Source organism: Helianthus annuus, chromosome 2, assembly GCF_002127325.2.
Source record: "Helianthus annuus cultivar XRQ/B chromosome 2, HanXRQr2.0-SUNRISE, whole genome shotgun sequence".
Classification (NCBI taxonomy): domain Eukaryota; kingdom Viridiplantae; phylum Streptophyta; class Magnoliopsida; order Asterales; family Asteraceae; genus Helianthus; species Helianthus annuus.
In genome coordinates this window covers 167,825,026-167,837,040 of record NC_035434.2, presented here as the reverse complement: position 1 = coordinate 167,837,040, position 12,015 = coordinate 167,825,026, and the positions used below count along the sequence as shown (strand labels likewise).

Sequence of the window (12,015 nt, the reverse complement as noted above, 5' to 3'; positions counted from 1 at the left end):
TGTTGCATAATAAAAATGCAAAATTCTCAAGTTCAATGCCACAAAGATTTTAGTGTGAATGTAAAATTCAGTAAAAATTTACTCTCCAAGGAATAAACAAGTACACTAAGTTAACCATACTAAATGGGACTATGTGTTTATAGTTGTGCAATATATGTATGGCGAAGCTTAAGATTTCTGACCGAGGGGTCGATAACGTATAGCTTAAAATTTTATAAAACTGGGGGTTCAAAAACGCATATACCCAAATATTTCTATACGAAAACTACATACTCTCCACTAACGAGCGAAAAGTTCATGGGGTCGGCCGCCCCCTCCCGCCCCTACAAAGCTACGCCTAATATGATAACACATAGTTATGATTTAGTTACACACATTTGTGTATAATTGTATGTAATAACTCGTAATAAATGAACATGTTAAAAAAGTTGTTTTATGAAAGTTATATTTTTTTAGAACGGCGATTTTCAATTTATGCAACCAAGGTCGCACCTCCCGCAATAGCAGACCCACCACCCTACTCTGGCCAGTTATGTTGTCTTAACTTTCAATTTATGCAACCAAGGTCGCACCTCCTGCAATAGGAGACCCACCACCCTACTCTAGCCAGCTATGTTGTCTTAACCGGGCCCACACTGACATCAGAGTTTGGCCACCACCCTACTCTGGCAAGTTATGTTGTCTTAACTTTCAATTTATGTAACCAAGGTTGCACCTCCCGCAATAGGAGACCCATCACCCTACTCTAGCCAGTTATGTTGTCTTAACCGGGCCCACACTGGCATCAGAGTTTGGCTAGTCGTTCAAGGAAAAACCACACAGGTACTTGCACGAGTGATTAATAGGGAGTGACCCCCACCTATGTGTAAAACCTTGATGGCTCCAAGACTCGAACCCCAGACCAAAGCCGGTTCCCAAGCCTTATCATTGCCTTTGGTGTCCACTGGGCCAAGGGCCAGGGACTTATGAAAGTTATATAAGACCATGTGTAGTGGTAGAACACTATAATGCCCCCACCATGGGGCGTTTTGAGCCATGTGGCGTCCTAGTCAGCAAGGGGGCATTATAGCAAAAGTGGTGTAGTGGGTATAATGCCCCATAATGCCCCATTCAATCATTTTACATTTATTTTTGTTTCGGTCGAAAGATGGTGGCAACGGTCGAAAGATGGTGGCAACGGTCGAAAGATGGGGGGTCGAAAGATGGTGGCAACGGTCGAAAGATGGTGGCAGCGTTATAATTTAAACGCCGAACGGGATTTTTTTCGAAAATAACGCCGTAAAACGCCCCCTGTAATGGGGGGTTGGGCGTTTTCGGGCGTTTTCGCGCAATTTTTTTTAAAAAAAACGCCCCATTACGCTTGGTCTAAGAGTACTATACTCAAAACAAGATATTATAAAATACTTAGATTTTTTGGTATAATTAAAAAATATAATGAGAAAGTATTAATTTAATTGAATTTTTAATGTATATTCAAACAAAAAATTCAACAATTTCACCATATCTAACTCCCTGTTATCTATGACTTTACCACCGCCTAAATCTTAACTATTGGATAATATTGTTTTGTATCTCATATTTATTCTTATATATGTGTTACACATATACACATATTAAGGGGAAGGTTATGCACTTATGCTAAAAATAAAATCATACCTAAAAAGTGTAGGAAGGCACCATGAAACTATACATGTCAAAGAAAATTTTTGAGAGCAATAAATATACTGCTAAAATACACACGCTTATGAACAAATATATATTAAATATACCATTTTAAATTATTTTTATACTTTCTATACTTAATATCATTTATACCAAAAAAAGCCTTCAGCGTATTTCTATATGTAAGAGAGACATACTTTTAGATAGAGGTGCACAAAGGGTTCGGGTATTTACCCGGGTACGGATATGATCGGATTTTGATTTTTCGGGTATTGGTCATACCCGGGTCGGATTCGGGTCCGGGTCCGTGTATTGGCCTAGATACTAACAATATACATGGTTATGAGTTTATACTGAGTCTCGGTCTAGTTACAATTGTAGTTCTGGTTCAGAGTAGTGGTGGAGCTAGCCCTTAAAATTAGAGGTATCTCACTTTTTTTATCATGCAATCATACAACAATAAGAAAACGGTGATAAATACAATAATAAAAAATGATAATACCTAATTGATTTGCTCTCTTCGTTTTTTCATAGCTTGAAATCGTTCCAGAGGACAATAAAACTCACAAGAAACCAAACGGCGTGAGGACTGGCGCAAGGCTGCAGAATGCCGGAAAATCCGTCGTCAGCTTCGGCTTCTGTTCCAGGATGTTGTGCGACATTTGGGTTTCAAGAATGCAAGGGCGTACCCACCCTAAGGCGTGGGTGGGAGGGCGCACCCTTGAAAAAAAATTAGTGTTATTTTTTGCCGGAAATTTCGACCGCACCCCTTGGAAATTTTCACATGCACCCCTTGGAATTTTTCACCCGCACCCCTTGAAATTTTTCAACCGCCTCACTTAGAAAAAAAAATATTATAAATTTATAAAAAAAAAATTAAACACTCATTAATATTTAATATACAACTATATAACACAATTTGTATAATTATTATTTAGCCACTTATTCACTTAATTAATTAACCAAATTAAAGCCCAATTTAATTTAGCCACTTATTCAGTTATTCACTTAATTACTTAACCTAATAAAAGCGCAATCTAAAATGTATTTTTATTAACTCAAGCCCAAACCTAACTCGAAGAAATTTGAACTAAATAAAATAACCCAAATCCATCCATCCACCCATTCCAATTACAAATCCCTCCAAAAATAAAAGACTCCTAGCGACTTGACGCCACTGCTCACGATTGGACGACTTTTTTTTTCCCAGAAAAACCAAAATTCTGGCAAGACCGACCCATATTACGCCAGAACTCCGATATAGAACTAGTATGTTTTCTTTATTGATTTTTTGTTTTATGTGAGGATTAGGAGAAAATATAGACGTATAAGGGTTTGATCTTTTTATGTTTTTATGCTTTTTGGTTGTCCTAGACTTGTACTTAAATGATTTTGTTGTTTTATTTATAGCTTTGTTTGTTTAAATGATAAGTTACAAGTAATCAATTTTTTTTTATCTAGCTAGGGTCCTAAAATCTTTAAAAATATTCCGCACCTCCAGCAAAAAATTCGCCACTACAAGAATGTTGTGCGACGTTTGGGTTTCAGTCTCAGAAGTTCTAATTGCCGCCCATAGGGCTGTAAACGAACCGAACGTTCAGCGAACAGTTCGTGAACCGTTCGACGGGAAGTTCGTTTATGTCCGTTCGTTTAATAAACGAACGAACATGAACAAGAAATTTCGTTCGATTAGTTAAATAAACGAACATGAACAGAGGTCTCGTTCGTTCGATTGTGTTCGTGAACGTTCGTTCATTTGCGTTTGTTTATGTTCATATGTTTGTGTTTTAATTGAATGTTTTTGTATTTTCATATATTTTATCTATAATTTTTATATTATTAAACTTTTATTTATTTTATTACCGTAACAATTAAACTAGGAAACCCTCTTGCACCTCGTTTACGCACCATTTCCCTTTCATTTCTCATTATTTACATCGCCGAATACGGTCGACCTCCGTTCCACAATAAAGGATTCAAGTTCCAGTGCTACTCTCTAAGCCATCTACATTTGTCCTTAGTCGTGTTCGCCAAATTTATTTGTGTTCGTGAACCGTTCGCGAACACGCTCCTTTCCTTAATGAACGACGAACATAAAATCTCGTTCGTAAGTGTTCATGAACCGTTCGTGAACACATTTATTTCCTTAACGAACGAACACGAACAAGGCCTTGTTCGTGTTCGTTTGGTTCGTTTACAGCCCTGGCCGCCCATGATTTCATGCCCATAATCAATGGATAATTTTATTAATTTGGGCTTTATTATAATTTTGGCTTAATTATCATGAAACTTATTATTTGGGCTTAATTATTTAATAAGTTTTGGGCTTAATTATCTAACAAGTTTTGGGCTTAATGAATAATTTCAGGTTTCATATTTTTTCTCTTAGGGGTATTCTCGTGTATGTTTAAGGTATCCTAATGTATAAAACCGGAAAAAAATACAATACGAATACGGGGTTGAAGCGTAGCCCGTGCTACGGCTCATTACTCATTAGTTCCGCCCCTGGTTCAGAGTATGGGTTCTTTCTTGTGGACCGTTTAAAGTTGTAAATAAAAAATCCGAGCTCGGCTTATGGGAAGGTTTTAAACTTGAACTAAGATTTACGCATTAACTTTATATATGTGTACTCATTCATCATCATCATCGAACGTAGTGTTTTCGTCAGCCTAGACATTCAAGTGTTAGAGAGGATGCACGAGTATAAATAAAGCAGATACCGAGTATAACGCCGATGCACGAGTATACCAAAAATTGGGTTGCGTATCAATGGATTTTAGCACTATATTATATCATAATGATTTATAATTGGCAATATAGCAATTGCTAGGTTACCAAGTTAAATTGATCATGTGGTAGATTATGATTCTTTTTTTTTTTTTTTTTAATTTCAAATGTTTCTGTGAATTACATAAATATGATGTAGCATTTTATATTAAAAAGATAATTATTTTTCTTTTTTTTTTTAAACTAAAAAATAGCCTTTTGTATTTGTTTAGTCTAAAATAGTTATTTTTATCATTTAAATTACAAAATATGTGCTATATTCATTAAATTTGAACAAATAATCATATTTATTATTTTTTAATGGGCCGACTCTAGATACATACAAAAATATATTTGATAGAGAAAATTACGAAAATGGCCAGGAAAATGGTTGACTTACCAAAATGGCCAACTCATGCGTCTTTGGAACGAGGCATCACGGATCCAAATGCACAGGTTGCGTCTGAAAACAGGATGCGTCTGAGATGAAGATGGGATGCGTCTGATATGAAGATGGGATGCGTCTGAAAGATGGGATGCGTCTTTGGATCAAAACCCAATAAAAAATGGACACGTGACCACGGGATGCGTCCTTGGAGCGAGGCATCATGCACGGGATGCGTCAGGATAGTTTCCAGCGATGTTTTACGGCGAGTTGCAGGGTTCCGCCATTTTTTCCGGCGAGTTGTAGGTTTCCGCCATTTTTTCCGGCAAGTGCAATTTAACCTCCTTATCATGTTTCATCATCTCTCTTCCACTAAAACTGGAATCATAAGTTTTGCTTTCAAGGGTGGGATGTCATCTTTAATTACAAGGAATTCAAGAGTTAAGAGTGTACAAAGTTCAGAATGTGTTTTACGAAAAGAGCCTTCAATAGTGCAAATTTAATCTTGAAACCACTATTCCACCTACTTTTCTTTTTTACAGTAATTATCTTTTTGCAGACAAAGGCTGCAAGCCTTAATTATTAAAATGCCACTTGTCCAATTTCTATTGGGTTTCAGTGACATTTTCAAAAAAGACGCATCAAATGCTTGAGGAGTCTGTACACGGACGTTTCAGCTGGCTATTTTCGTAATTGGTGTGAGTCAATGGCTATTTTCGTAAATAGCTCAATATATTTTATATTTGAAAATAAGTCTCGGCCGTATAATTATGTTACGGGCTGAAGCCCTAGTATTGCCAACTCAACAGCCACGTAAGCATCTGATTAACACCGTCAATTTTTTTTAACAGGGGATCATAAAACAAACAAAATGAAAAAGATGAAACTATCGTGGGGAATGAATCCAGTTGGAATTATATTATTATTGACCAATACAAAAAAGTTGGATTATTTAAATCCAATTTGCCTAACTATAATTATAGCTATAGATATGGTTTGACACTTATAAATTTCATAACATGGGGTTCTAGGTTGTATACATAAGAATAAATATTTGTTCTTTCTTGTGGAGTAGGTCCATTAGATTATAAGTTTGCATAGTTAGCTTGTAAATAACACTCAACCATACACATAATAACAAACCTTTGTTCTTTCATTTTATTGACAAATACCTTTATTGACACCAACAAATTACACAACAGTTGCATGTACATGCAATCCAAACAATTGTAATGGTAACATATTAATCAACAACCAAAACATCAAACATCAGCCAAACCACCAGCAGGGTTTTTCTGAAACATGCATACATTGCAAGCAGCTGAGGTTAGTTTTGGAACTTCATACTTGTCTTCCCCACCCATTATCGGCATGGCGACTCCTCGCTTCACCGGACTCTCATACCCCGGCCTATAAGTTTTCCCCAAAATGCCCTCCACGTCGTCGGAAAGGTTCGAGAATTTAAACTGTGTCTCAAAGTGGGCAAACGCGTCGTTAGACGGTAACTGGTAGTTATGTGCTTTGTCTTCTTCTTTAGTCACGGGGACGGCCTTCATGTCGATCTCGACCAACCCACCGACACTAACTCTAACAGAGTTAGTGTCGTCGGTTCGCTCAACCAACACTTCTCTTACTCCAGTGTTGGTTTTCCACTCTGCGTCCCCCTCAAATGGGACGGTCACTTCCTGACCGTCCCATTTCACGAGGAGCACGTCAACAGAGTCGTCCCATTGGGACACTTTTTTGGCTGAAATGATTAGGGTGTGGGTGTCAAACATTATCGCGACCGATTGGACCCATGTGTAGTCACGCTTCCTACCGTTGGGGCGGTTTCCGATGAAGAGAGCATTAATTTGGAGGTTGGTGTCGGATACAAGTGCGAAACTACGTCCTTTACCGCCATGGAAGTAGAACATAACTCCGTCGCCGCCGATGAACCTTGGATCGTAACATAAAGCACCATACCCGTTACATTTCGCTCTTCTCCCTGTCAAATTTAGTACTCGGTTAGTAAGAAAGATATGCATACATTTACACTACTAGAAAACTAAACAATTGCGACCGCTTTTTCACTAGCAATGATCCCAAAAGGCCTTTTTGCGGCCGTTTCTTTTTTTTGCAATAAATGTTTTTTTTTTTTTTGCGTTGCGCATTTCAAGCGCAAGTTCCGAGTTTGTAAGGGTGTTCATAAACCGATGAAACCAATTCACCCATCCAAACCGGAAAAAGTCGGCCAGAACGTGAACACTGCGAACACTGCTACCAGTGTCCTAGCTAGGGATGAGCAAATTGTTCCCGGTACCGGTACTGAATTTACCGAACCGGGTACTTTTTCGGTATCGATTCGCTACCGACTTTTAGCATTTTCGGTCCAGTATGGTACCGGTTTTAACCCTCAAATACCGGTACCGGTATCGAACCGTACCGAACCGTGTATATTCGGTACCAGTACTGGTACCCACTTTTAGGGATTTTCGGTGGTACTGGTACCGGTTCGATACCGGACGGTACCGAGCTCATCCCTAGTCATAGGAGTGTTCACTCAAAAAAGTACAACATAAAAAAAAAAAAAAAAAAAAAAAAAAAAAAAAAAAAAAACATTTCGTTTAACATCATGTTACTTACATTTGCAAGTAGCTTCACACTTGCTACCACAATGAATAAAGCACCCTTTCTGCTTCCTGTTCTTCTTGGGCTTCCTCTCGGGGCACTCGGCGGGACACGTCAACACCTTCTGGTAACACGCCCCTTTCGATTTACAATACGCCAGTTGTCGTCCAGTCTCCGGATCAGGTGTCCAGACGTCGTAGTTAGTCGCATCATCCTCAACCGGCTTCGGCTTGGGTGCAGGATTCTTCTTGTCGTCCGCAGCTTGGACGACAACGGTTGAGATGAACATGAGAAGGAATGCTACTAAAAGGAAGCTAGAGTTCCTCATAGTGAAAATATTGGTTGTGTGTTATTGTGTTTATTAAGTGAATGTTGGAATTATGAGAAGGGGAAGTTGGTGGTTTTGTGGTGAAGATGTTGAAGTTATTTATAGAGATATTGTGCATGGAATACGGCGATCATGATGGCACGAAAACTTATTAATGTTTCGACTTTGTTGTTTAATGCTTGTATACATGTTTCATAAATCTTTTTTTTTAACGGTCAACAGAATCAATTTCAAGCACTCTTGAGACACCCACTGGACCAAATCCCGAGAGTAACCACAATTCACCACTAATTCTGGGAAAAACCCGGTAACCCACCCGCCCGTAGGCATGACAGTAAAATTACCAGTAAAACCCATTTGGCTCAAGGATCGAACCAAGGTTTCCATGGGTCTCCTATCATTGCCCACCAATGCCTCACTCTGTACCAAGTGGGAGTTGAAGATGGATCTCTCAAGAGAAATGCAAGTCATCATTGGCAATTTTTAATTGTTGATTCATAAATAAGTTAGTTTTGCAAAATGGATCATTGACCGTGCATGGGTACGTAATTGATGCATGTTATGATAATAATAATAATAATAATAATAATAATAATAATAATAATAATAATAATAATAATAATAATAAAATAAAAATATAAGTTGTAAGACTATGGGGTATGGGGCGGGGTTGAGTACAAACGCCCAAGTCATCATCCCGGGTGGGCTTGGGTTTCAGCGTGGCCCCTTGGGCTGGGGTTTCAGCCCGGGCGTTGGGCGGGTCTAGTGGTCTTCTGTGGCCGGCTCTCATTGGCTGGATTGGCTAGGCTATAGGTGGCTAGGATTTAAATTTAAAAAACAACCATTTGGCCAAGCCAAACCCATATAACACTTGGCCAACCCACGCGGGCTAGCCACGCCCCGCCATACCGACTCAACATACAACTGACCAGCGGTGTCCCTCGAAGTCCACGTGTCAACCCATGCCCCAAACCGTCGCCCCACCATACCCCACGGTCTAAGAGAGTTAATTAAGTCGGCTTGTTTTAAGTTTTATATATAGGGTCAAGTTATTCTACAAAGGCTTCTAATTGTAAGAAATGTAAGAAAGATTTATAAAGTGACAAGTGTCCAATAACCTAAAATTAAACTCACTACATCACCACCCAAAACCTAAACACCCCACCCCACCCCACCACCACCACCACCCAAAAACCTAAATCCCTCCACCACCCAAAAACCTACCCCCCCCCCTCCCCCGGGCAAAAAAAAAAAAAAAAACTATACCTCACCAAAAAAAACCCCAAAAAACCTACCCCCCACACTCTCACCCCCCCCCCCCACCCCAAAAAAAACCTAAAAAAAACCTAACCCCCACCCCTGCATCAAAGAAAAACAAAAAAAAAATACTATACCTCACCAAAAAAACCCAAAAAACGTAACCCCCCTACCCACCCCCACCCCCAAAAAAAAAAAAGCTTAAAAAAACCTAACCCCACCCCAAAAAAAAAAAAAAAAAAAAAAACACTCACCCCCACCCAAAAACCTAAACCCCCACCCCCTAAGCAAAAAAATTTATTTATTTTTTTTTTTGAGGGGGGGGGGGGTGGTGATGAGGGAGAGGGGTGGGGGTTTTAGGTTTTTGGTGGTGGTGGATGTTTAAGGGTTTTTTTTTTTGTAGTGAGTTTTTTTTAGGTTATTGGACACTTATCACTTTATAAATTCTTCTTACACTTCTTACAATTAGGATCCTTTGTATTTGATCCTAATCCTTATATATAAACTCAAACCTTGGCTCATGGCATGGGAACATCGTTTAGGCTTGTTTACCTTTCAGATTGTTTGTTAAACAAGTTTCCATTTTGAAGCAATTGATGTGAAAGTTGCAACTCGTTTAAACTTTGCTTGATTTGAGTTTTAAATGAAATGATATGTGTTAACTATCAAGTAGATACTTATTTTCACCCTGTTGTATTAATGCAATATAGCTAGCAAATATGGTATTATGTATATAATATAATAGTATAAAAATATGAAGTGCCATAAACAAAACAAAACAAAACTAATCATGTCCGGATGTGAAAGACTATTTTATTAGTGTAACGTACATTGAAGAATATTAAAAAGGTAAAGAATTGAAGAATACTCTTAAAAATTCAACTTAACATGTTAAAAATCAACTTTTTAAAAATCTTTTTCACCGTTTTTCTTTATAAATAAATGTAGAAGCATTTTTAATAAAAGAGTAGATATCCGTTTTCATCCCTGAGGTTTGTCCTTTTTAAATAATATAGTCCAAAAATCTAATTTATAACAAATCTAGCCTTGATGTTTGCATTTTTTAATGTTTTTTATCCAAATAGCTAACTTGGTTTCTTATTTTTGGGTTAATTGACCAGAATGCCCTCAGGAACTAAAATAGAAGATAATTCTTATATATAAAAATATTATGTATATTTAAATTGTTTAATGCTTAATATATATTATGCTTAAGGTAAAATAGTTACACAACATATATATGTAATTACACACAATAATTACGCGCTAGTAAAAAATAATTACTTATAAAAATTACGCAACTTATAAAAGTATAATTTACTCTAATTGTTAGGGAGTTACTTCTTATGTATAAAAATATTATATATATTTAAATTGTTTAATGATTAATGTTTATAATATATATATGTATGTATATATACGTATTACATATATTTATAAAAATAATGTTTAATATTTAAAATTCTTATATATAAAAGCATTATATATGTATAGAATTATATTTATATTATCTAATTTATTGTTTAATGTTTAAAATTTTTGAGGTGTTACAAAGTTTAAATAAATTATTCTCTAAAAAGATGTACTAAGAAAAACACACATAGACACATTATATATATATATATATATATATATATATATATATGAGTATACAATAATAAATAACATACCATATATGAACTAAAACAATATCAAGGAAATAAACCATGACAATACCATACTCAAATTATATTTTTATAAATTGCGTAATTTTTATACGTAATTATTTTTTTGCTAGCGCGTAATTATTGTGCGTAATTACATATATATGTTGCGTAACTATTTTACCTTAAGCGTAATATTATATATATATATATATATTAAATTTTAAACAATTTTAAATTTACATAATAATTTTATATATAAGGATTATCTTCTATTTTTGTCCATGAGGGAATTCTAGTCAATTAACCCCAAAATAACAAACCAATTTAGCTATTTGGATTAAAAACGTTAAAAAATTCAAACCTCAGGGCTAGATTTGTTATAAATTAGATTTTTGGAATATACTAGTTAAAAAGGACAAACAACAGGGACGAAAACATATATTTACTTTTAATAATAAAAATCAAAAACTAAAATATAAAAAAAATGTTTAAAAAACAGTTAAATTTTATAAAATTAAATTAACATGTTAAAAAACAATATTTAAAAAAATTCAGCGCTTTTCCTTATAAAAACGGGTTGAAATTATTCCAATAAAAATCATGTTTTTTAAAAAAAGATATTTTAGCCTTATTTTAACTGTTTCTTAAACATTTTTTTTAATATTTTTAGCTTTTGATTTTTCTTTAAAGTGCTTCTACATGTATTTATAAGGAAAAGCGTCGAAATTTAAAAAAAAATTAACATGTTAAGTTGAACTTTTAAGAGTGTTTTCCGGTTCCTTATTTTTTAGTATTCTCCAATGAACCCTCCCCTATTTTATTATTTATAAAACACGTAAAATATATGAACCAACCTCCTTTGTATGGCCATACAACTTGTGTTTTTCTCTCATTCATAAACATTCTATTTTCAATTATCTAATTATATCTATATTTCATTTTTTAGATGATGCATGTTTATAACTTAGGGGTAAATAGAAGGGGAATCTGATTCTAAATCATGCTTAAAAAACTGTTTCGTTTTCGCTTCTAGTTAGCGGCGGATCTAACTCAAATTTTTGTAAAAAATAAAAATTTTACACTACGTAGACAGAGTTGAGGGGTATTTTTACACTACGAAGATGTAGTTGAGGGATAGCACGGGCTACCCCTGCTTATAGACTACCTCCTCCCCTCCTCCTATTTTTATTCAAAGTAAACACAAATACGACTGAACGAGGCTCAAACGTAGATATTTTAATGCGTACAACATAGTATCAACCTCATTTGACAAGTAACACCAAATCTTAAAATTTGGAATCGACGGAATAAAAACTAACATTGCACAACTAAATAAACGTGTAAATTAATGAAATCCACAA

The 12,015-nt window shown here is 35.8% G+C and overlaps 1 protein-coding gene across 1 annotated transcript; it reads right to left on the bottom strand.

The window, feature by feature from the left end:
* Positions 1–5,943: 5,943 nt before the first annotated feature.
* Positions 5,944–7,834, bottom strand: LOC110927060. Its single transcript, XM_022170651.2, has 2 exons — positions 7,439–7,834; positions 5,944–6,800 (listed from the first exon to the last, which is right to left on the bottom strand). The coding sequence occupies exons 1-2, from the start codon at positions 7,749–7,751 to the stop codon at positions 6,076–6,078; spliced, it is 1,038 nt and encodes a 345-aa protein (XP_022026343.1). The 5' UTR covers positions 7,752–7,834; the 3' UTR covers positions 5,944–6,075.
* Positions 7,835–12,015: the final 4,181 nt, after the last annotated feature.